This window comes from Photinus pyralis, unplaced genomic scaffold (assembly GCF_008802855.1).
Source record: "Photinus pyralis isolate 1611_PpyrPB1 unplaced genomic scaffold, Ppyr1.3 Ppyr1.4_LG6, whole genome shotgun sequence".
Classification (NCBI taxonomy): Eukaryota; Metazoa; Arthropoda; class Insecta; order Coleoptera; family Lampyridae; genus Photinus; species Photinus pyralis.
Genome location: NW_022170663.1, coordinates 6,283,311 through 6,308,656, shown reverse-complemented (window position 1 = coordinate 6,308,656; position 25,346 = coordinate 6,283,311). Strand labels below are relative to the sequence as shown.

The 25,346-nt window shown below is 35.6% G+C and overlaps 3 protein-coding genes and 1 long non-coding RNA gene across 4 annotated transcripts; 2 read left to right on the top strand and 2 right to left on the bottom strand.

Moving 5' to 3' along the window:
• Positions 1–2,503: 2,503 nt before the first annotated feature.
• LOC116173082 lies at positions 2,504–9,840 on the top strand (the record flags this gene model as incomplete). The annotated part of the gene is given in 3 exon segments (XM_031490364.1): positions 2,504–4,212; positions 4,261–4,421; positions 8,823–9,840. Coding segments are annotated over 3 exon segments (2,598 nt in total), but the record flags the coding sequence as incomplete, so codon positions are not given.
• LOC116173083 (transcription initiation factor TFIID subunit 5-like) lies at positions 9,793–12,906 on the bottom strand. Its single transcript, XM_031490366.1, has 7 exons — positions 12,713–12,906; positions 12,082–12,661; positions 11,830–12,037; positions 11,663–11,782; positions 11,287–11,443; positions 10,918–11,238; positions 9,793–10,414 (listed from the first exon to the last, which is right to left on the bottom strand). Exons 1-7 carry the CDS (start codon positions 12,785–12,787, stop codon positions 9,905–9,907), a joined length of 1,971 nt encoding a protein of 656 aa, XP_031346226.1. The 5' UTR covers positions 12,788–12,906; the 3' UTR covers positions 9,793–9,904.
• A 481-nt stretch (positions 12,907–13,387) lies between these two features.
• On the top strand, positions 13,388–16,606 carry LOC116173084 (chromobox protein homolog 5-like). Its single transcript, XM_031490367.1, has 3 exons — positions 13,388–13,533; positions 13,666–13,993; positions 15,610–16,606. Exons 2-3 carry the CDS (start codon positions 13,667–13,669, stop codon positions 16,351–16,353), a joined length of 1,071 nt encoding a protein of 356 aa, XP_031346227.1. The 5' UTR covers positions 13,388–13,533; position 13,666; the 3' UTR covers positions 16,354–16,606.
• Positions 16,607–23,376: 6,770 nt separating this feature from the next.
• LOC116174208 lies at positions 23,377–24,047 on the bottom strand. Its single transcript, XR_004146055.1, has 2 exons — positions 23,892–24,047; positions 23,377–23,614 (listed from the first exon to the last, which is right to left on the bottom strand). It is a non-coding gene; the product is annotated as an uncharacterized LOC116174208 (long non-coding RNA).
• Positions 24,048–25,346: the final 1,299 nt, after the last annotated feature.

Below are 25,346 nucleotides of genomic sequence, written 5' to 3'. Positions count from 1 at the left end.
GTGGGATTACATGGGTAACTTTGTTATTATTAAAGATAGAGAATTGGTTAAATGGGCAATGTTTTGCAGTTTTGGATGCTTATTTAAAATTCCCTTATGGAAATTCAAAATGTCGCATAGGTTCGACGTAAATTCAAAAAAACTAAAATTGGTCATTTCCTTGAATGTCTTATATCATCGAAAGTATAAGAGATATAAAAAAAGTTTTATATAAAAGTGACTGTCTTTGATACGCTTAATTTCGAATTGAAGTAAAAAAAAAATTAAGATGGCCTCTTTTGAGGAACATTTACCAACTTCCTAAAGTTAAATGGGCGCCATATTGGATTTTTAGATTACTTGATAGATTTTTTAATTCTCTTTTCAACGAGCTATTATAACATAAGATTGAAAATAAGATACCAATTATATTAACGGTTTTTGTATTTTAATCAAGTAGTCTGTGACGAATAAAAAAAAACAAAACAAAATCTATTCGAGGCAACAAAACAATGAAAATAATTACACCAAATGTTTAAAATACTGGCCATTATTAGTGAAACACACTTCAAGACAGTTTAGTTTAGTGATTATCATTATTATTGTAGTGGTAGCTACTTCCACTTTACTTTTATTTTTTAATTAAGTACTTACTTTTATAATTTAATGTACTGTACATAATTCGTGAATTGTGACCTGAGCAGCCAGCTTGTTGGTAGGTAGCATATACCAACCCTTTCTTCGAAACATACGTTGTCGGGAAAACTCCTTTAAGGAAGTTTATTGGAGAATTTGTAAATCATGGTGAGCAGTTAAAGATCCAACGAAGCTAACCGGTCCAATTACATGACTTCCCATTATGCCATAAAATACATTAATTTAAAAAAATATTACTTGATTTCGGCGTGAAACTACATCATGTAGGTTTTCCTGTGACGAGTATAGTGTTCATTATGTCGATTTGAACACTCCGCAGTTAGAAAAAGATTCATCTGTCCATATACTCGGACTGGTAAAACTGTTAGTTTCGATATTCTTGCGGATAAACCACCTACTGACCTACAAAATGTGACCTGGGACAATGCATCAATGGTAAAATAAAGCAAACTGTCTTGAAATGTGTTTAACTGGATAATGGCATGACATTTTTTCGAGGGGATAGTTTGTAGTTATACCACCATTTGTAGGTATGTAAGTATGGATAATAAGATAGTCAATAAGTGATGTCATAAAAACCAAAATTTTTCTAGGCCTACTTATATAAAATTTTGGAGGAAGTTGTAATGCCCAAACCCCCCTCTCATGAGTGCGCCCCTGATTTTTTAAACATCTAATGTAATTATTTTCATTGTTTTGTTGGCTCGAATAGATTTTGTTTTGTTTTTTTTTAATTCATCACAGCCTACTTGATTAAAATATAAAAACCGTTGATATAACTGGTATCTTATTTTCAATCTTATGTTATGATGGCTCGTTGAAAAGAGAATTAAAAAATCTATCAAGTAATCTAAAAATCTCATATAGCGCCTATTTAACTTTAGGAAGTTGGTAAATGTTCCTCAAAAGTAGCCATCTTGAATTTTTTTTTGACATCAATTCTAAATTAAGCGTATCAAAGACAGTCACTTTTATATAAAACTTTTTTTTATATCTCTTATACCTTCGATGATATAAGACATTCAAGGAAATGACCAATTTTAGTTTTTTTGAATTTACGTCGAACCTATGCGACATTTTGAATTTCCATAAGAAAATTTTAAATAAGCATCCAAAACTGCAAAACATTGCCCATTTAACCAATTCTCTATCTTTAATAATAACAAAGTTACCCATGCAATCCCACCCAATTTGGGACACACTGTATATAGNAACATTAATTTGATTAACCTTCATTTCGTATAACCATTGAATAAAAACACTATAAGAAGCCTAACCCCGTGAAAATAAAGCGCGACAGAGATTGAACTGAGAATATAATGGAAACACTGTCAATAGTGTCGATTCTTGAACTGAGAAGAATGAGAATTTGCTTTCCTCCTATTTACCGCAAAGAGAGTTCGGTGATCACAACCAATGCGGGTGCAAGGGGATTTGTCGCGCTTTCTTCCATAAGCGTTAGGCTTCTTATAGTGTTTTTATTCAATGGTATAACTTTGTAAGGAGCAGACCCATGTGGCTGAAATTTTGGAAACAATTGGAAAATAGGAAATGTATGCTACAGAACTTATATTTATTGAATAAGTCAGTAAGCTAATTTTGATTGATAGAAGGCCGTGTAAATTTTAGATCACATCTAATATTAATTAATTTGACAGCTTGCATTAAGAAGTTATCAGTTAGTTGATTGTGTGATTAAATACAGTTGTAGACAACATAATAACCGTGTAGTACATTGATAGGTACGATCATCAAATGTTCCAAAATGATTCAGAGTAGTGTTTGGTGATGGGGGGGGGCTAGATCTAATCAGGATACATTTACCATTCAACCATACGAATGCATTGTTAACACCCGCATATTTCAGGTTAAAGTTGATAACTTTTACGTGAAGGGTATATATACATGGTTACGGGCGATGTGTACAGTAGCTTTACATTCTCATGTTAAGCCGCTTGGGGGTCCAGGGCGCCGTGTCGAAGTTGGTGTGATATCATTGGGGACGACATCTCAAGATGGGCAACAGAGACAGGTTAAAGTTGAAGTGCTTGGTTTGCTTGAATCAGAAGCACGGTTAATTCGGTTACGAGCCGTCGAACCTTTAGCTGACGGTGATCGGAATTACAAAAAGCGTTTTGCAAAAATATTAGAACCTCTCGTTAAGTGGGTACATCCGCAAAGTATTATTGTAACCGATCTGACTGTAGATAAAGGGACATTAAATTCTATCGGATTTGCTAACGTTCTCCAATCCACTTCGAGTGATGCATCCCAAAATAATCATACGATAATGGATTATTTACGAAGAATTGTACCAAGAATGTTCCAAAATACGTTGTCGTTACTATCTCGGCAGATTATTCAACAGTTTTTGGATGAATTGGTCTGGAGAGAGTGGTATGGGACCACAGCCGCAGCATGTTTCGACAATCTTCTCCTGCATTTGTCGGAACAAACCAGAGCCGATACCGCAGATTCCCTGCCCGTTCGTTTAAACAAAGTGTCGAATAATCCATTTAGGAATTGGAGTATTATGACAAAGGAGACGCCCCCACCTGCTGTCACTATCAAACCAGCACCAACTCCGGTTGTTGAAACAAACACGCCCTCTGGTGGTGCCAAACGAACTTCTGGCAGACAGAGGAAAATCATTAATTTCAAATCGGATTCTCCCTCACCCACTTTAGAAATGCAACCCAAGCCCCCAAGAACAATTTCACCCGATGTACCTGAGCAGATGGTGCACTTAGAAAATTACTATTACGGAACCATTCAAGGCACCCAACAAAATTCAACACCAAAGTTGGGGTATAACTTAAAGTGTACAATGTGTAAAAGTCATTTTAGTAACAATATACGGCTAATGAACCACTTGTTTTCGCACGCCCACAGTGTAACTGGAGGTATACAACAGTGTAGATATTGTTTATCTAGTGTAGGATCACCTGAAGGTCTTGCGAAACACATTGTATCATCACATCCTTCGGAAACGCGCTTTCAAGAGGCGTACATTTGTATCATCTGCGAAACACGTTTTGCTAACTCATTCTCATTGGGCAAGCATCTGTCAAAGGAGCATGTACCTGCCGAATTACCCTATCAGTGCGGCACATGCAGCTACAGATGTTCCTCACATCGCCAAGTCATTGATCACTTTTACAGCGAGCATGACAATGGTTCAACAATTCAGTGCCCGTTCTGTTTGAAGTCAACGAGTATATGTACAGCGGGCAGAGTTCTGCCACAGAATCTTAACTATTTCATGCAACATCTACAAAAACATCAGAAAAAGACTATGGCGAAAAAATGTCCTAAATGTGCCCTATGGTTTATACACAAAGATACTCTCAAAGATCACCAGATCACCATGCATTCGTCACAGCGTAGCAAGTCCGGTCTGATATCGTGGACGCCTCCGAAGAATGGCCTTATGGTTCCTAAATCAAAACAAGACAAGCAGGTGTGGGAGGACACGGAAAGGGAGATTAATTTCTCTAATTTAACCATTGTTAGTGCCCCTAGTTATTTAGTTTGTAAAGAATGTAAATTCCCGATTAACGCTTCTCAACACTTCCAGTAAGTATGCGCTCTTGTCGAGTCATTGAGACTAATGTTCCCGTTTAGGTCGTTAGATGGTTGCCCCAGCAGAAATTGTCAATACTCAACGTCGTGTAAGGCAGCCATGGAAACGCATATGGGCATGTGCGAGAAACTCAACGCATCATTGCCCATATCTGTATTGCCACATGAAATGTTCTGCGTGTGCGGTTATAGTGATGATGACGGTAGGTATATTTCTTAAATATTAAAATGTTTAGTCTTGTGTTAGTGCAATGCAGTAAAAATCGCTCCGGATCTACTTCTGGCAACGCAATAAAAATTGCAACAGCTGATCGAAAAGTACACTTGATAATAATAATAATAATAAAATAATATATTTGCGGAAAAATGTATACAATTACAATTACATTGAAATACATTTGACGCAAGTATTGTCAATACATATAATCAAACCAATCAAAGTCCAAGCCGGTGCTCCACAAATTCCGACACACTGTAGGGTTCAATTTGAATTAGTATGTTTTTCACCGCTCTTTTGAATTCATTAAGGCTACTTAAATTTTGTATATTTGTTGGAAGTCTATTATAAAATTTGATGCAAGAATAATAGCAGTTCTTCTCCTGTCAGTTCGTCTATGCGTGGGTACGTTGTACGAGGCCTCCAGCTTCCTTGTATTGTAACTATGTCCGATTTTATCGCGACTAAATAAAAGTTTATTCTTGAACATAAACACTAATGTTTCAAATATATACACCCCTGAGACGGTAAGAATGCCATTACCTTTAAATACGCCCCTGCAGGATTGACGGTATGATAACGAGAAAATGGACCTGATTACTCTTTTTTGGATTAAGAAAACTTTCTCACAGTCAGAACTATGCCCCCAAAATATTATGCCAAATCTGAACCGGCTTTCAAAATTCGCATTGAGGTATGGTTTCATGACACGTATAGAGTACAATGCAGAATTTAATTTTATGCAGATTCTACTTATATGCACGGACCATTTCAAAGTGGATTGCAGCGTTATTCCTAAAAATGTAGTGTTCTCACACAAGCGTCTCTCAGCACCACAAATATTAATTACGTCAGGTACACTTAAATTTGAATACACAGATTTGAAAAGCACACAATGTGTTTTATTTTCGTTGAGGAGGAGTTGATTAGCACTAAAATAGGACCTCATGTCACCGAACACTTTGTTGCTAGTTAACATTAGGTTATCAAATTTCTCTGCTTCTATCAGGATGTTAAAGTCGTCTGCGTAATTAGTAATTAAACAATTATCGCCCTGGGGTAAGACTAAATCAATGTCGTTCACCAAAAGAATGGATAGCAGTGGTCCAATTACACTTCCTTGTGGGATGCCCATGGTAGTATAGAGTGTACTTGATTCCCTTATGACTGCTTCTCCTTGTACTACAACTTTTTGGTTACAGTTCCGTAAAAATGACGCAATCCAGTTATGAGCCGTACCTCTAATACCATACCTTAACAGCTTGTCTAGCAACACGTCATGGTCGACTAGGTCATAGGTCTTTGAAAGGTCTAAGAATATTCCCAGTGCCACTTTACCATTCTCAAAAACATTAAGTATTTTGTCGGTAAAGTGAAAAACAGCTGTAGCGATGGATCTACCTTTTATATATCCATGCTGAGAAGTTGAAAAGAGTCCATTTTCATGTAAATAGGTAGTTATTCGATTGGACATAGCATGTTCAAAAATTTTTGAAAAGGAAGACAAGATGCTAATAGGCCGGTAATTTGCCATATCTCTTTTGTTGCCGCTTTTGTGTAGAGGCGTTATTATTGCTGTCTTGAGTCTATCTGGAAATACTCCAAATTGCAAGGAATTATTGACGATGTACTGTAATGGTTCACATATTTCTTCGGCACAGTATTTAATAAAACTTGTGCGCATGCGTGCAATAAATATTGCCGCAATTTTTATTGCCCGCAATAAAACTTGCAAACTCTAAACAGGCCTTAGGTATTTGTAATTTTTTGATTGGTTAACATTCGTCTTGAAGGTCAAATTACTTTTTGGACTAGTCCGAAAAGTACCTACTTTTTGGACAGTTACCATGGTGACACCGACGACTCCCGAAATCGCCCAATTTTTGTACCAAAAAGCGTAACAAAATAGGGTCTTATTCAGGTGGTTGGAGAAAAATATCTTTATGTAAAATGCGTGCATGCGCAGTGTCAACTTTCTTATTTATGGAAATATTTTTGGAAATTTGCATCGTTTATGCAGTGTACATTCGCCCGATTATAGTAACCGTTTTGGCGACAAAAAATATTTGAGTTTTTTTAACTTTGATTTTTTTCTCATTTTTTTTTGTAATATGGAATTTTAATAAAACTATCAAGCGGCAAACATGGACATTTTTTTCTTCAAAAGAACAAGACACTTTGTTTTCTTAATGATTCCTGTTATGAATTAAACACCCTCGTATAATGAATGTGGAAAGAGGAACTGGCATAGGAGTAAATAATTATAAACATCATGCAAATCTAAAAATGATACAAACAAAATGACAGAATTTACCACAAAAAATCCACTTGGTGTTCTCAATTGTTTATTGCGGTGATGTAAAGTGCATAAAACAAAAGATTGGAAAGTCATGATGACCCTCCACCAACACCCTTATAGTGTTGGAAGAAACATTGCCTTTACACCATTAATGGATGAATCCTTGATTGTTTTTCCTCTCATTGTTCATCCCTATACAGGGTGTTTTTTTGGGAGCTTTAGTTAAACGTTTCTGGGAAAGTAAAATAGGTAGGTTTTTGAAAATGTGTACTTAGGAGTTACTCTGAAGACCGAATCGATGTAAAATATTTTCAAAATGGCCACACTTCCGGAAACACCGGAAGTAGATAGTAACTTCGTTATATTAAATGGCAACCCCTATTTTTTATTGCATTTTTGGATTTTACGTGAAATTTCAGTTCTTTTGGTACCCACATGTCCATATCTGCCATTTATGGTTTTTAAGTTATTTTGACTTTATGAAAAAAATGGCGGATGCAGATGGTACCTTGATAATTGATTACTTGAAAATGGTTATAGTCATGGCAACCCATTTTTATCAGTGCAAAGAGAATGAATAGGGCGTTAAGTTGCATACAACCGCACCTATGGAGATCCAAATTTAAGAAATTTCAAAGTCTTTAAACTCAGTTTTTTTAAATGGAATGACCATGTTCTCACTATTGCATGAGATAGAGAATCGAAATGGAATATTTTGATATTACATGGTCCTATAGCTATCTTTAACATTTTCTGATTTATTCCTATTTCATTGAATTGATGCCATTTTTTTTCGCATTTTCATTTTAGTAGTTGGCCATGATTTTATAACAATCGAATTTTAAACAAATCAAGGAAAGGATACTTTAATATCATTGATTCTAGTCTAAATAAGTCATTTATTAAAGATATAGGACGGTAAGCTTTTGAGAAACCTAGACAGAGTCATTCAACTGAATTTCTTAAACAACATATAAGTCTGAAAATTCTGAGAGATAATGCTGTTCTAGCAACAATTCCATACAAAAAATGTTTCAACGAAGTTTTTTATATTTTACATGGAATTTATTTTGTTAATCTTGCATTTGCAATTCAATTCATTTTCTTAAATATTCTCTTGTAGAGCTTTGTATCACTTGTACTTCAACGGTTTGTAGTGCATTTGGGGATACAACATTTCCAAAATTCATACAATTTCGTTCCAGTGTTCGAATGAATGTACGGCAAGCATGTGCCGTGATTCTGTCCATTTCACCATAAATAACAATTAAGTTCAAAAATAGGTGAAACCACTGCGGGTCATTTTTCGATTTTTGAAAAACTTATGTTAACCTATAACAGTAGGTGACGGATTACTGTCACTAGAATTGTTTAAAATTCAATTGTTATAAAATCATGGCCGACTACTAAAAAGAAAATTCGAAAAAAATAGTGTCAATTCAATAATATGGGAATAAGTCAGAAACTGTTAAAGATAGCTATAGGAAAATGTATTGTCAAAATATGCCCATTTCGATTCTTTATCTCATGCAATATTAAGAAAATGGTGATTCCATTAAAAAAAAAACTGAGTCTTTAGTCTTTGAAGTTTCATAAATTTGGATCTCCATAGGGGCGGTCTTACGCAACTTAACTTTTTTTTAAGTACACTAAAAGAAAGCTGTATTCATTCTATATGCACTGATAAAAATAGGTTGCCATGACTACAACCGTTTTCCAGTAATCAATTATCAAGGTACCATCTGCATCCGCCATTTTTTTTCTTAAAGTCAAAATAACTTAAAAACCATAAATGGCAGATATCGACATATGGGTATCAAAGAATTTCACGTAGAATCCAAAAACCCAATAAAAAATTGAGGTTGCTATTTAAAATAACGAAGTTACTATCTACTTCCAGTGTTTCCGGAAGTGTGGCAATTTTGAAAATATTTTACATCGATTCCGCCTTCAGCGTAACTCCTAAGTACAAATTTTCAAAAACCTACCTATTTTACTTTCCCAGAAACGTTTAACTAAAGCTCCCAAAAAAACACCCTGTATAGTATTGAAGTAATCTTCTCGATCTTTAATTTTTATTTGTTATAGGAAATATGTTGGCCAGTCATTTAGCCAAATGTGAACGGAAGTCTGCCTATCCATCGGCAGAGGATGCGAAAAAGGCAATTAAAACGCACAGTATGCTCGACGTGCTTGGATTAGTCAGGCGTCCTGAAGAACCTTCAAATACTACGCCACAGGCTGGCGATGCTGTAGATGAGAAACTAGATGAAGTACTAGAAGTGAAAAAATCACAGACGAAGAAGACGAAACGACCTAGTAGTAAGGAAAAGAGTCTGGATAGGAAGGAATTGAAGCCAAGTAAAAAGTTTAAAAAGGAAATTGGTACATCGGACGACGTTGTCGAAATAAACGACGAAGAGGAAAAGGAAAATAAGGATGTTAAACAAGATGAAGCTGAGAACGTAACTAAAAGTTTAAATGACGAGGATAGTAGGATACCTGACAAAGAAGCAGAAAGTTCTGTGGATGATAACATTCCCGTTGCTAATGACAAAGATTTTAGTAAAGAGAATGGAAATGACACAGAAGAGACCAGCAATGAAATTGCTACTGACAATGTTGAAACTACGAACAATTGTAATGAAGAAACAAACGAGACTGATCAACAAAATAACGATGAAACTGCCATAACAGAAGAATCGACGGTGATTAGTGGGTCAGACAGTATGGTAATGGAAGTAGATAAATGTAACGAAAGTGAAAGTAATACAAAAGTGGATGAACAGACTGACGAAAGTATGGAAGTTGTTTAAATAAGTGATTTATTAGGTAATTTACCTACATTTCATGAATTAAGAAACTGAGTAGTGTTCAAAATATTACATTTTCGGTAATACTGTATATATGTAGCTTAGTTTTTTGGCTTTGTGTTGTTACTGACGAAGGACAATGCATTGAATCTGCAAATTTAATGTTAATTATTCCATTTAATGTTTTCTTTCTGTTTACACTATCAATTTAGGGTAACACTCATTTGCATTGTATGATTTTTTAAAAAATGTATATAAGACAAAAGATTCGTTTAATACAAACATAAATTCATTCTGTGTTACATTCGATAACCTAACCTACTTCTGTAATTTTTATAAATAAATGAAGTTTAGTATTTAAGTAGTAATTCCATCGTACATGCTGACGGCTAACAATAAGTTACGCCTAGTGAAATGTAAAGCAATAATAGGGGATGATTTTGTAGCGAAACTCCGTAACATATACAAATCGCCCATTTTTACTTCTGGATTATGCGATATGTTAACATCTTCCGAATTGGTGTCTTCAGATAGTTTATTAAAGTCCCACAATTTCAAGGTGTGATCCAAGGAGCCGGAGGCTAACAAATTACCGCATCTACTAAATGTCAACGTGTGGATGGTCTTTTCGTGTCCTTGAAATTCTGCGACCAAGTGTCCGTGAGCTAAATCCCAAATTAGTACGTTACAATCGGCTCCAGCAGATGCTAAGAAACGTCCGCAAATACTGAAGGCCAAAACGTAGATTGGCGATTTGTGACCAGTCATGATTCGTACATGATTTCCAGTTACACAATCCCATAAACAGACCCGGCGGTCGCTCGATCCTGTCGCCACATAATTCGAATTTGGATGAAATTGTATACACTGGAAGATTAAAAAAACAAAGAATTAGATTGAGAATATTGTTAGTATCTTTGTTCCATAGTCAGTAAGGTTAAACAATTTCACGCTTTGATCTTTGACATCAACAGCTAAATACAGTTGGACAGTTTCTTTGGGATCAGGAATTACCATCTTACAAAATTTGTCACTCGTTTTATTTTTTAGAGTAAGACTAACCAATCACAGTGAAGGTCAAAGCTTCCCTACTGCTACCTTCTTAAAATGAATAGAGTATAGTGTAAGATTCTCTAATCTGTTTACCAAGTGAAATATATTTTTTTCAGAAATTAGGTAAAGACTACCCTTGATTAAAATTAATATTTCTGTCTGCGTCTATCCGATGAAGAGAATGCGCACTCTCTTATGCGTCGTCCTTCTCTTTCCCACGGAACAATACACGTGTCTCTCTCAAGCGCTTTTTAAAATATTGATAACTGTACTGTTGTTTTTAACTGTGTTCCAAAGTGTGAGGACTGTTAACTTACATCAACATCTGAAAAATGTCCTGCGAAAACACGTAAAGGCTGATAATGATCTGTTGCCCAAAGACGTGCTGTGCGATCATGTGACGCAGTTGCAAAGTAGTACCCCAATGGTGAAAATTTAACATCCCAAACTGGAAACATATGGCCCTTATACACAACCAGGCAAGTCCAAATTTGTAGACTCCACAAACGAACTGTGCTGTCTTCTGAGCAACTCAGCAATAACGTCCTGTCAGGTGAGAATGACACAGAGTAGATTGTACCTCCGTGTCCAACCAAAGATCGCGAACTCTCGCCGGATCGCTCGTCCATCATTCGAGCCTAAGCAGACGAACTGTAAAATCGTGTCATCCACACTTAATGACTTACCAAAACGTCTTCGGCATCCGTGTTAACATCCTGCAGCTGTTCAGCGGATTTCATAGCTTTCAATTTTTGCGGTACCAATGTCCATACCTTAACAATTGAATCACTGAACCCGACTGCCAATATGCTTGAATCTTCAGTAATTTCTGCACAGGTCACCCTAAAAATTGACTACATATAGAGGGCGTGTTGACGTGCATTCTAATAGATATGTCATAGTCTTTTAGTAAAATCCGTGTACTTTCTAGGGACAAACGATTGGATTCCCTTCCTCTTCGAGATCAATAAATGATATCACTTATCTAGCTAAATGACTAGGCCAGAGTTTAGTGAAATGACGGATTTCACTAAAGGACACATACATAAAGACTAGACTTACGTATAATTTGCATTCAGTAATGTGTACGAGCACACAGAAGGCATTGTCTCTGGCCCTAAAGTAATTCGCCTGCACGATTCACGAAACGACTTCACCTTTTCAACCTTGTCATTGTCTTTCCTGAAAATACCAATCTTAGGCTAAACATAAACGACTAGAAAACTCACAAATCCGGAATGGGAATACGATCAGGAGGTGGGGCATTGGGATCCGACTTGGTCTTCTTTGAAAATAAAGGATCTTTCTTTGCTTTCTTCTTCTTCGGTTTGTCGGGGGTCTCTTGTTCGCCGCCTTCTTCTTCATCCTCAACAGGTGCTGCCAATGTCTGTATATCAGGTGCTTTGGGAATGCCGTAATACACTTTGGCTTTATTATCTAGAACAGAACAATGTACTTGTGCTACACACATTTAGTTGTACCTAAGCGAGTTGCTTCCCCTACAACTGCACCAGCAGTCGCGTCGATCTGGGCCTTATTTCGTGCTACTCCCTCATACATATCGAAGTACAAGTGTTCCTGAATAATATTTAAGAGTACTGATTCCTTTTTGTCATGCAGGTGCCGTTTGAGTAGGGATAACGTATCACGAGACATGCGTATGATAAATTGATTTGATTTAAAGGTGTCGGTAAGTTCATTTCCGTTCATATGGTCTCTTTTTGTGACCAGGGCCAATTTTTTTAAATCATCTTGATAGTATAAGTCTTGATCTGGGCCAAATTTTTGCATCAAATCAATGGCTTTTTCAGTGTGACCGTTATAAACTAGCTCAAGATACATATGAACCAAAACAGGATACAAAATCATCCCTAACTCGTGCTTGTAAATATCCAAAGAATTTTCAACGAAGTGCTTTAGCTCAACATATGACGCTTCGTACGTTTCCGGATCACCATCACTTTTGTACCCAGTTAGAACACTGTTAACATCTGATTCTACTTTCTCTTGTTCTAAATTGATTGCAATGTTCGCTTCTTTCTTTAACAACTCTTCCGTACCCTTAGAATTATGTTATTTAGTTATTTTGCATTGTTAATTGTAAATACATACTTTTAGGTTATATTTTCGTAAAACTTGTAAAACAGCTAAAAGCTGATTTTTATCCGGGTTTACGTTTGTTCCCATGTCTTATGTAAATTACGATTTTTATAAAATTAAATTTAAAAGCTATCAAACTTTTGAACCATAACCTCCAAAACAAAACAGATATTACATTACAATACAATGTTGCCAAAAACAAACAATAAGTTGCCGTTGGTACTTTAACATTCTATATGCGCCGATAGATGACGACACCATTGAAGAAATGCGCAAATTTAACAGTGGCAGTTGAAAGAAAGGTACTGTCATAATACCATTGAGTAATAAATATTCACTCAACGGTAATACTTATTCAATGGTACTGTACTAATTCCTGATTCTGGCAGTTAGCAGTTACGTTTCGTTAATGTTATATCTGTTAAGCCCAGAACAAGTTTGTTTGTTCTTTGTTGTTAAGTAATTTACTTATTCAGTGATAGCACTGAAAAGCACAAAAACCGCGGGAGATGGGCGAGGGAAGAGGGTTGATAGAGGAAGGACAAGAAAATGAAAGAGGAAGAGGCACTGACTAACATTACAAAACAGAAACACCAAGGATTTGAAACTTGTCGTATTCTTGGACTGATAAAAATTAACAGGGACGCCACTGACTTGACCTTTTAAAACCATTGAACCCAACGCCACCGCTTACCGCCATTTGTTAGGGATTTTCGTTTAAAAATGCGGTATTAATTACGTTGGTAATAAAATCTTCGCCATTACGCGTACCTGTATTTAGCCGTTTAGCGGTCTTTTGTGTTTGCTTCTCAAGTTTTACGAAAAGTATTGAGGTAAGCCTTTAAAACTACTGCTCATTTATTAAACATCGCGCGTAGCTACCGTTTTACCGTTGCATTCAACGCAAACCGTTAGCACGGTGAGGGAAGCATCGAACAAACTTGACTCCCTAACGTTTTTTTCAGTATGGGTAAAAACAAAAAGGCGGACAAAAGCAGCGACTCCGAGGAGGAGTACTCGGTCGAGAAGATTATCGATAAAAGGATAGTAAACGGTAAAGTCGAATATTTCCTCAAATGGAAGAATTACTCGGAGACCGACAACACCTGGGAGCCGGAGGATAATCTCGACTGTCCCGATCTAATCGAAGCCTTCGAAAAGACAAGGCGCGAGAAGAAGAAAGCTAGCAAGGATAAAGACAAAAAGCGGCGCAATTCCACTTCCTCAGTCGCATCTGATGCTTCCGATACAAAGAGTGATAAGAAGAAGGAGAAGGACAAGGAAAAGGAGAAGGTATAAAACAATTTATTGCACTGTTTCTTGTTCCCCTTTTAAAAAGTATTAATTTCTTAACCAGTAATAAAAGACAGAAGGTTTATCTGCGTTTGAAAAGTGATGAGCGGTCCCCCTCTATTAATTTGGTTAATATACTACTATGCGATCAAAAATGAGTTGCTGTCGAGTCGCCTTTCAAATTTTTGTTTACATGGAAAATCATATTTAATTTGAACTTCCAAAGGCGACTCGACAGCAACTCATTTTTGATCGCCCATTATTCTTTCATGTACTACTGCTGCGTGTGTCTTTTTCTTCAAGTTTTTTCCGTTTTTTTTCTCATTGCTTAAAGTATTGTACTATGCGATCAAAAGTGAATTGCTGTCGAGTTACCTTTGGAATTTTTGTTTACATGGGAAATCGTACTTAACTTGAACTTACAAAGGCGACTCGACAGCAACTCATTTTTGATCGCCCCTTATTGATCGCTGAATTTAAATTACATATAACTCGCCAGGAAAGATTGCCGTTCACAGAACACTTGATCCCGATCTACAATCCCTGTTTTTCGTAATATGCTCGCGACTTCCGGGATAGTATCGTGTCAATGTTGAACGAAAAGACTTTTTGTTCAACATTAGCACGATCCTATTCCAGAAGTCGCTCGCATCTTAATAAAAACAAAGATTGTAAATCGACACAAGGTGTGCTGTGACCGGCAATCTTTCCTGGCGAGAGTTATATATTCAAATGGCCCTTTGCTAGATAATATTCAAATATGATAGAATTTCAGGAGTTCTAGTCTACTAGGATCAAATTTTGTCTAATTTAACCCCTCCTCACTATTTTAATTGTTTTACTGATGTAGTGATAGCCATGTCAAAACTAGTGGGTTTTCCGAATAATAATTATTTTAACTTATGTATAGTAATTTAGCATAAGATTATCTTAATTTGCACTTGTTTCTCGATATGCAAAACTATTTTTCTAAAGTCAATGAGTATTACTAAATAAATTAGTCTTTATCGATGGGAGTATGACATTGACATTGATTCTATTATAAAATGGGTGCAATATTTGTTGTAGGAAAGAAAACTGTTGTCTTAGGACAGTATTCTGCATTGTAGTACTATATCATTTTCCTAGAGGGCGATGTGTCATTCCCACTTGTATTGTGATTATTGACTAAATTCTAATTTATTTACATTCCTCAAATTATGTGCAACTGAAGGTTAACCTATTATGTGAATACATTTGTTCCTATGAAGATAATTTAACTGTTAGTTTAACTGAAATATGAAAAACCAACCCTTGGTAACCTGAATTGTTAGTTACTATAATCTATTCTCCTACTTATATATATATTACATTATGTTGGTGGGAAAAAGGTTGGCAACTTTTTTCATTTAGGAATGTATTTTGGCGGACAGTTGTTTTTTTTCTTTATTTTTGAAATATGCATGACCTACTAGATATCGTGCACACACCATTTTTTGGACATTTCTTTTGATGTCTATGGTAAGTTTAGTTGTTTTCATGCAGTGTTACCCCAAACCGAGTAGTATACCTTGAAATCTGGGAGAACATTACTTTGGTTTTCTTTGTCACTCAAGTTAAAAATTTTTTCCTTTCAGAAAAGCGAAAGAAAATCTCGTCGCGTGTCCACTGACTCTGAGAAGTCTAATGTATCAGAAGCAAAGAAGAAAGAGTCCAAGAAACGTACCCGTTCCTCGTCCTCAGAAAAATCAGACAGCGAAGTAAAAAAATCTAAAAAGAAAGATGATAAGTCTGCAAAGAAAGTTAAACGTACGGAATCATCTGATTCCGCCAAGTCACACTCAGACACAGAGGCCAAGTCCAAATCTGATAAAAAGAAAGATGATAAGAAAGGCTCAGAATCCGACAACGAAGGGGAGAAAGAGAAGAGGAAGAGCAAGCCAGATAAGAAAAAACGCGCGGCGTCTGAGAGTTCAGATTCCGATGTCAAGGAGGTCTCCCCCAAGAAAAAAGAAAAGTCAAAGTCAGATTCGAAATCGAAGCGAAAACGTGCAGTTTCTGAAAGTTCAGATAAGTCCGACGATAGCGAGAAACCTAAGCGCAAAAGTGACAAGGGTAAAAGTGACACTAAGACCGATAAAAAATCGAAATCCAAGAGTTCCAAATCCGATTCCAAAACTGGATTTGATCGGGGGTTGGAGGCAGAAAAAATTATTGGCGCATCCGATACGACCGGTGAGCTAATGTTCTTAATGAAGTGGAAGGGTACAGATGATGCTGACTTGGTTGCTGCTAAGAAGGCCAATGTATTATGTCCCCAAGTAGTCATACAGTTTTACGAAGAAAGACTTGCCTGGCATTCTCCTGACGAACACAATTAGTCTTGTTTTAAGTTGGATAGTTGCGTCTTTTTAATCGTTGAGTTGCTTTGCAGTCTCATTTTACCTTTAAGAGGAAAGAAATTCATTTCTTCTATACTTTCACTTTCTTCTGACAGATGTTATTTTTCGTATTCATTTAAGACTACATTAAAAAGTTATGTGTAATGTATTCAACGTCAGATCGTACTGTATGTCACTGTTCTCAGCAGTAAGTGTAACTTTAAGAGTTAAATAATATAGTTTCTTTTGTAAATTTATTTTTAATTATACCTACTAGATATACTGGAACTGGAAAAAATTGTCTCAGATCGACCCAGAAAAAAAATTTTCTTATAGAATGTGGCCTGTAGAATCCATAATTTCAAACAGTTCCAAGATTGGGCTACTAGTTCAAAAGTTACAGCCCTTTGAATTTTTTTTCGAAATTGGTTTCTAGTCTATAACTTTTGATTGAGAAGTCTGATCGAAAAAGTACGAATTGTTTTGGATTCTACGCACCAAAATTAATAAGAAAAAGTGTTTTCCCGAGAAATTTTGGTGCAGTCGATTTTTGGTAAAAAAGGAAGGTTATACACTGCCTTTTTTTGAGCCCCGAAAAAAAAATTGTCTCAGATCGACCCGGAAAAAAATTTTCTTATAGAATGTGGCCTGTAGAATCCATAATTTCAAACAGTTCCAAGATTGGGCTACTATACTGTATTCATTTTAAGAAGGTAGCGGTAAAAAACATAGAGAAGATTTAACCTTCAGTGTGATTGGTTAAAACACAAGTCAGTATTACGCTGAAACATAAAACGAGTGGCGAATTTTGCAAGTTAGTAGTTTCTGTTGGCATCTAAACTATTGAAGTGTCATTAACTGTTAATGTCAAAGATTGATTTGTGTTTGCAGTGCAAGATATTTCTACTTTACAATAATTTAGTGCCGTTTTATATTTTTCCTGTGTGTGCTTATCTTCAAACCCAGCGCCATCTACTACCTTCTTATAATGAATGAAGTATAGTTTCGAAAGTTACAGCCCTTTGAATTTTCTCTTGAAATTGGTTTCTAGTTTACAACTTTAGATTGAGAAGTCTGATCGAAAAAGTACGATTTGTTTTGGATTCTACGCACCAAAATTAATAAGAAAAAGTGTTTCCCGAGAAATTTTGGTGCAGTCGATTTTTGGTAAAAAAGGAAGGTTATACATTGCCTTTTTTTGAGCCCCGAAAAAAAATTGTCTCAGATCGACCCGGAAAAAAATTTTTTTGAATAATTAGTTTAAATACAATTGGTACAAGTGCGCCATCTCCTTGGTAAGGTGTTTCAGGTTCATTTTTTAAGAAAATATCTAAAAATCGGACTAAGTAATTGAAACTCAAGTAAAGTAAAGGGCTTCAATTATAATTAAATTGTGAATTGAATTCTTTAATACCGTTAGGTATCAATTGGGGCTTGTACCACATTTTTAAATCAAGAACTAAAGCGCTTCAGAATGACATTTTTTAAACGTCGATCAATTTTATACGGGCACACACCGAATCATACCATAAATAAGTTTAAGTACCTACACGGGACGTACACTTAGTTCCTATGAACTACAATATTGAATCGAGGATCAACTAGGATTACTAGATTGCCCATTCAAAGATTTTCCAATTGAAGGAAATGTTTACAAATTTACGCTGTATAAATACTACATGAGGAAAAAGGATGTCAATTAATGCTTGCACAACTCGTACAGCGAACAAAAATAGAAAGCTATTAACAAACGGATATTACTACTACTCCTAATGTTCGATTTACTCTTGGTGTGACAACACAGACAATCATCATCTTCACTTTGTTGTGACCAAATGTTATTATGTCCACCTATAAGTCACAATTGACTTTCCTATCCATATATGATATCTGAAAACTTCCTTAAAGTTTTAGAGAGGACGCAACTACCTACTTATTTGTACACAATTTTAGTTGCTCTGAATCATTAGAGAGTTTCTAGCTTTGACTTGTAGAATGTGTGCTTGCCTTTTTGAGTCTTCTGTTAGTCACACATTTACCTTCTATTGCAAATCCAAATGTAACCCAGAATGAGTATTTGCGCCTTAGCCTAAGCTCTCTACAGTTTCTAACGTGATCAATAATTATAATGTCATTACTCATTTTATATAAGTATATTGCTAATTATTGCGCTACTATATGCCTGAGAAAATTCTTTTAACGATTTTTCCCACTTAATTTCCTCTTCATATTAATTTACCTCCAATTGTATACATGCCCTTATATACATTCCATCAGAGCTGGGCAGAATACTTTCAAAAAGTATTTGAATACTAAATAGTAAATACTTTACACAAATCAAAGGTATTTGAATACTAAATACTTTTACGTCCAGCACAAGCGAATCCTAGATACATATACATTGAAAAGTATGCAAATACTTAAAAAAATAAGTATTCGAATACTTTCAAAAGTATTCTAATACTATCAAAGGTATTCGGATACTATAAAAAGTACCATTTCGAATACTTTGAAAAGTATTCAAATACTTGTCACTCAAATACATTAAAAATTTAAAATAGTATACTACATAAAAAATCAAGTTATACCTTGTATGGGGTTAGCTTTTTTTCTATTTCTATTGTTATATACAAATTTAAGGGGAGTAAAAGCGTATTATTATTATTATTATATAGGAGGTACCTACCAGGACCTTTCTTATACCAGTTATATCCTTAAGAATACGTGTACCAGTTTTCAAAGCGATCGTACGTCGTGCACATGATACGTACGCCTTTCTGAAATTAATCCTAGCGATTTTGGAACAGATCCATTTTTGACCATCCGTTTGTCCGTGTGCATGATAACTTGTTTAGAAACGTGCGATCGCTTTGAAAATTGGTACACATGGTCTTAAGGATATAAGAAAGGTCCCTATTGTTTTTAAGTTACGTAGACTATCGAGTTCGGTATTCAGATGTATCGGATTTTTATATTTGATTTTGTGACAATGGAAACTTTCCCTAAACATTTCTAAATCGTTCTCAAATATTTGAATAACTTAAAGGTACTGCCTTTTTTTGAGCCCCGAAAAAAAAATTGTCTCAGATCGACCCGGAAAAAAATTTTTCGTATAGAATGTGGCCTGTAGAATCCATAATTACAAACAGTTCCAAGATTGGGCTACTAGTTCAAAAGTTACAGCCCTTTGAATTTTCTTTCGAAATTGGTTTCTAGTCTATAACTTTTGATTGAGAAGTCTGATCGAAAAAGTACGAATTGTTTTGGATTCTACGCACCAAAATTAATAAGAAAAAGTGTTTTCCCGAGAAATTTTGGTGCAGTCGATTTTTGGTAAAAAAGGAAGGTTATACACTGCCTTTTTCTGAGGCCCTCAAAAAAAATTGTCTCAGATCGACCCGGAAAAATTTTTCTTATAGAATGTGGCCTGTAGAATCCATAATTTCAAACAGTTCCAAGATTGGGCTACTAGTTCAAAAGTACGAATTGTTTTGGATTCTACGCACCAAAATTAATAAGAAAAAGTGTTTTCCCAAGAAATGTTTGGCCAGTAGCATCTTTTGTTGCAGTGTAGGTAATGAATTACTAAATGCAAAGTCATATAAGCAGGAATCAAGACTAATATCGCTATTAGTGCATTTTGATGCTTAAGAAAGGACTAAAATCAAACAAAATATGTCTGGATATGGTGAACAAGTATTATGGATTTTCAAAATCATTTCAATCCACAGTGGAATCGTTTCCTCGGTGGATACCTATAATTCTCCAACAAGAAAAGCATGTATTGTTGGGGGAGATACGAATATGGGATTCGAAAGAGATATTTACAACAAAAAAACAGATTTTTAGGACCTTTAATCCCGCGTGAAACTCACAGCGGCATATACCTAGATCGATGGGGTACGTAGTATTTAGAATCTACCAAGCAAAAATGCTGCTTCCCCCTAATTTTCTAAAGTTCACAGCACGATGGCAATGAAATCTTTGCACTTTTACGGGATTCCTACGAGCTTGGCAACTGAAAAAGAGCTAATAGTCCAGTCAACCTGTGTTTTTAGTGGGAAAAAAATAGTATAAAGCTAATTTTTTCACCATCGACTACTACCATTTAGACAAGTGTTTAGCCAAAAGTCCCCACCCCTACCCCCCTTGCTTCCCTCCCTGTGCTAAACATGAAAAGTGTAAGGGTTTCTTAAATCGCGTCTCTCTCGATTACTAAACGACATATCGGATTGCAATTTGTTTTATTCTCTTTGCTATAACATTGTCTACAAATAAGTTTCAGTTGACTTTCGTCCTAACTTTTACCGTTTGTTGGTAATGACTATAAAAAGGTAAAAAGTGGTATATTTTTCGGCACGTAATTTTACTTTTTGTCGCAGAAATTTTCACGCCGACATTTTATCAAAAAATGTTTCCTACAAAAGTTGTAGCTCCCATTATTACCTTTAAAATGATATGAAATAGTACTTACTTTGTTGAAGAGCCTGCGAGATTCAGCCGGTGTAATGCAGAATGCGTACCCAGTCGTGGCGGGTTCCGTCGAGGTGGGCCCGGCGGCGCGGCGTTGCAATGCTAATATTGTTGTATAGTGAGTGTTTTTTTTTAACTTTAAGGTACACTATTGCATTTTCTCTAAACAAAACCTAAATTCCACTCTTTTTAAATTTGTGTCAAATATTAATAAGTCCTTGTATAAGTACAGCTAAAAAACGTATTTTAAATAGTTTTTTGTTTGAAAATGCATGTAATATTTCGTTTATGTTGAAGAAATTAATTGCGGTATCTTAATTTTTTTTATTAAAAAATAAATTGATGTTGACCATTTCCGATTTGTTCTCGTTGATTTTGCCTTTGCCGAATAAAGAAGACGTGGTATCACATTATGTGATAGCATAAAAAAATAATATCACATCCTTCATATCACCAATCTCTTCACGGGTCTTGCCGATGTCATAGGTTGATGGTATGCCAGAGGGTTTGTGGAAGAAGAGTTGTACATTTTGGCACTGTGGTAGCCCTAAGAATAGAACGAAAAGATCGGAATCCTGTCCGACAACAACTGTAGGCCTCACACTTTGAATCTGGGAGTCGGGAGACACTATTGCTCTTCCAAAATCAACGCATACAAGTTACTAAGTTCATCAAATGACAGTTTTATGAAAAACAGGCAGACAAAAATATTCTCAAAGAGGTAGGAGAGGTTTTTTTCTTGAAAAAAATATGGATGCACAAGGTCTGCATGTCTGATATTCAATGTAACTTAAAGCTGTTGCAAAAATGTCATTAAAATCCAAATTTAACATCGCATCCCTCCCTCCAACATCTGGTGCTGCTGAACAACACGCTTATCGTCTATCGAGCATACTATCAGATTCAAAACTGGATCCTGCAACTGCAAAAAGGCTTGCAAAAGTAATGGCAGCTGCTTTAAAGCATCACTTGTTGCACAGAAATGTGTGGGAGCTGTGGCGGATCATGCAGTAATGTAACTTTGGTTGAAGTCAAGGAAAATGAAGAACTTGTCCTGGAAGTTTAGGAAATCGGAAATGGTCAACATCAATTTATTTTTTAATGTGAATAATCTGAAAATATTTTTTACTTCAAATTAAGATACCGCAATTAGTTTGTTCTAAAATAACATTAAAAAAATATTACATGCATTTTTAAACAATAGTTATTTACATAAAAGTCAGGTAAATGATACATTACTGTCGAGTACTTTAATTTCCGAGTCAGGTAATGTCATTTTACTGACGAGGTTTGTATGAAATTTTACCCGAAATCGTATTTTAATATCAAATTTCAATTATTGTATAGAACTTTTGATTAATGTCAGTCTCAGTGATGACAGGAGTCTTTATAGACATTTGGAAATGTCACAAATGCGGCCGGTAATTGGTAAAGTGACGGTGCGGCCGGTAATAAGTGACAGGTGCGGCCAGTAAAGTGACAAACGGCAGGAAACGTAGTCTGCTCTGCCTCTGTCATGGAAACTAAAATTTCCTGACAGAAAGTAAGCATGAAAATGAAGGTTTCAGGACGATTTTGGGTAATAGAAAACTATTTAAAATACGATTTTTAGCTGCATACAAGGACTTATTAAAATTTGACACAAATTGAAAAAGGGTGGAATTTAGGTTTTGTTTAGGGAAAATGCAATAGTGTACCTTAAAGTTAAAAAAAAAACACTCACTATACAACAATATTAGCATTGTAACGCCGCGCCGCCGGGCCCACCTCGACGAAGCCCGCCACGACTGGGTACGCATTCTGCATTACACCGGCTGAATCTCGGCGGCTCTTCAACAAAGTACGTCCTATGTCATATCATTTTAAAGGTAATAATGGGAGCTACAACTTTTGTAGGCAACATTTTTTGATAAAATGTCGGCGTGAAAATTTCTGCGACAAAAAGTAAAATTACGTGCCGAAAAATATACCACTTTTTACCTTTTCATAGTCATTACCAACAAACGGTAAAAGTTACGACGAAAGTCAATTGAAACTTATTTGTAGACAATGTTATAGCAAAGAGAATATAAATAATATGATGAATAAAACAAATTGCAATCCGATATGTCGTTTAGTACTCGAGAGAGACGCGATTTAAGAAACCCTTACACTTTTCATGTTTAGAGGGGCACAGGGAGGGAAGCAAGGGGGGTAGGGGTGGGGACTTTTGGCTAAACACTTGTCTAAATGGTAGTAGTCGATGGGGAAAAAATTAGCTTTATACTATTTTTTTCCTTCGACGGGTGTTTTACGACACAGGTTGACTGGACTATAACTAAAATGTAAGACTTTCGAAGTAGAATATAACAGCGCATATAGCCTTACCGACTTTCCAAACCGCGGACTATAGAAACATCTAGAGCAGGTTTGCCAGTGGCTCTGCAATCAGGGAAATTAAGAATAGGTAAAATATGGAATTGAGTTAGGTGTCAAACACATTTAATTTCACCTTGAAAGAGCTTTTAGGCCGGGAAAGACCAATAAATAAAATTTAAAGTGTGTGCCCAATATTTAGAAAAATTAACGATTTATTGATCCACTTAACAATCTCCTTAAAAATTAAATAAAAACATTCTAGGGTAGTGTCTTATTTTTTTTATAAAAATACAAATGCACATGTACACATCATGTTAGGCAAGTTGTTTATGAATCATGATGATCGATGACGGGGGACTTTTGCAGCAACTAATGTTTTAACGTATGTATATTGTCTTTCTTGCATCCATTTTTCTAACTCGTCTTTGATCTGCAAAAAAAACAACCGAATTAAAAATAGTGTTCTATTTTAAACACAGTTTACACAATTATTTAAAACGATGCTTGCAGTATAATTCTAAAATTAGTTTTGCAATATTACGCGTACAGTCAGGTAGAATTAATATTAATAGCGCGCGTTACATCATTTGCACAAATGATGTTTTACCAATGAGGTTTACGGTAGGAATATTGTTAATGTGCCCTAAAACTTATGCCAGGCATTTTTCTTGCTGCCAGAAAGCTAATTTGATGTTTCTAATACTTACGTTGATCGTTTACATGCTTAGAACAGGCCGGTGTAAAGCATCCAGAGGGCAAATAGCAGAGCCACCAAAATTAAATATGTCGTAATTAGGTTTTTCGTCTCTCCCGCTTGTGGCATTTTGTTCTATTTGTGAGTATCCTGCAAAAGAAACGCGTGCATTAAATAGTAAAAGGAAAAGGATACGAAGAACCCTTGGTTAAGTGACGTTCTAAAAATATTAATTAAAATTTCGTTATAAAGATTTTTAATTTATTATCAATTTTGGCGCCAATTTTTTGGTTTAAAAATATCCTAATGATCTGTCACGTTATATGTAGGTGGGAAATACCTAAGATATTTGTTACTACATTACAAATAAAATGTTCTGCGAATAATGATTTGCAGATCAAAAACAAATCCGAGAAGATTTAGTTTACGCTGTAGTTTGTTTAGTTTAAACAGCCAAATTTTCAAATGTTTTACAATAGGACGAGAGTGAGGTTCTTTCCAAAATTTTTTCGCATATATGGTGATTACATGTAAGGTGTTTTTTAAGGGTTGGTAATAAACGCATAGCATTTAAGTCGACACGAACTGGAAGAGTTTAATATTGGATGGAAACCGATGGTAAAATGTGACATTGGTCGAGGGAGTGAAGTTGTATATATGGTTCTCACCCAATTCTTTAGACAGGATTAGCATTTTCAATTGTTAATCGTAGAGGCCTGGGGGCTAGTGGATTAGAGAGACGATTCAATGGAGAGTTTAATGGGTCGAAGATAAAACCTTCTTGGATTTCGGATAAAGTGCACGGCTAACTAGATAGGTACAATAATTGAAGACATTGTCTATTAGAAACATTAAGATGATTTTTATTGATTTCTGTGAATATACAATTGGCTAAATCAGGATGTGAGAGATATAAGAAAGTAGTATTTGTGTTGCTTGCAGAAACTTATAAAGTAGCTAGTATATCACAAAAAGGAAAATCCTGCTTTGAGTGTCTTTCTTTTACGCCCTTATAGCATTTTTTGTGATCTTTTGGTGTAACAGGGAAGAAGATTTCTCACAGTTACAAAAGGGCGAATCGCGTATTACCAAAGAGTCAGACAGACAAATCTAGTAAAACCCAATACTTTTCGCTATATGTAGGTACCGTATGTCCTATTTTGATAGGCTATTTCATTTTTGCCCCCCCCCCCAAGCCAATAATAGGCCTCTTTACCATGGTATATATACTATTTTTTCACGACTAGTACTTGAAGCTAGACTTCACGTCTTCTAAATTAACATATTATACTGTTAAGAAAGTGTACCTACGGTTGGACAGAATTTTTTGTTTATTAGTTTAACATGCCAATCAAGTGCGTGGAAGTAAAAGTCAAGCAGGCCGTATTTTGTTTGTTCTGTCGTTGAGATTTCTCTGGAAATGACGGATGGTGGCAATTATTCATTTTAGAGAAATTGTATAAACGTT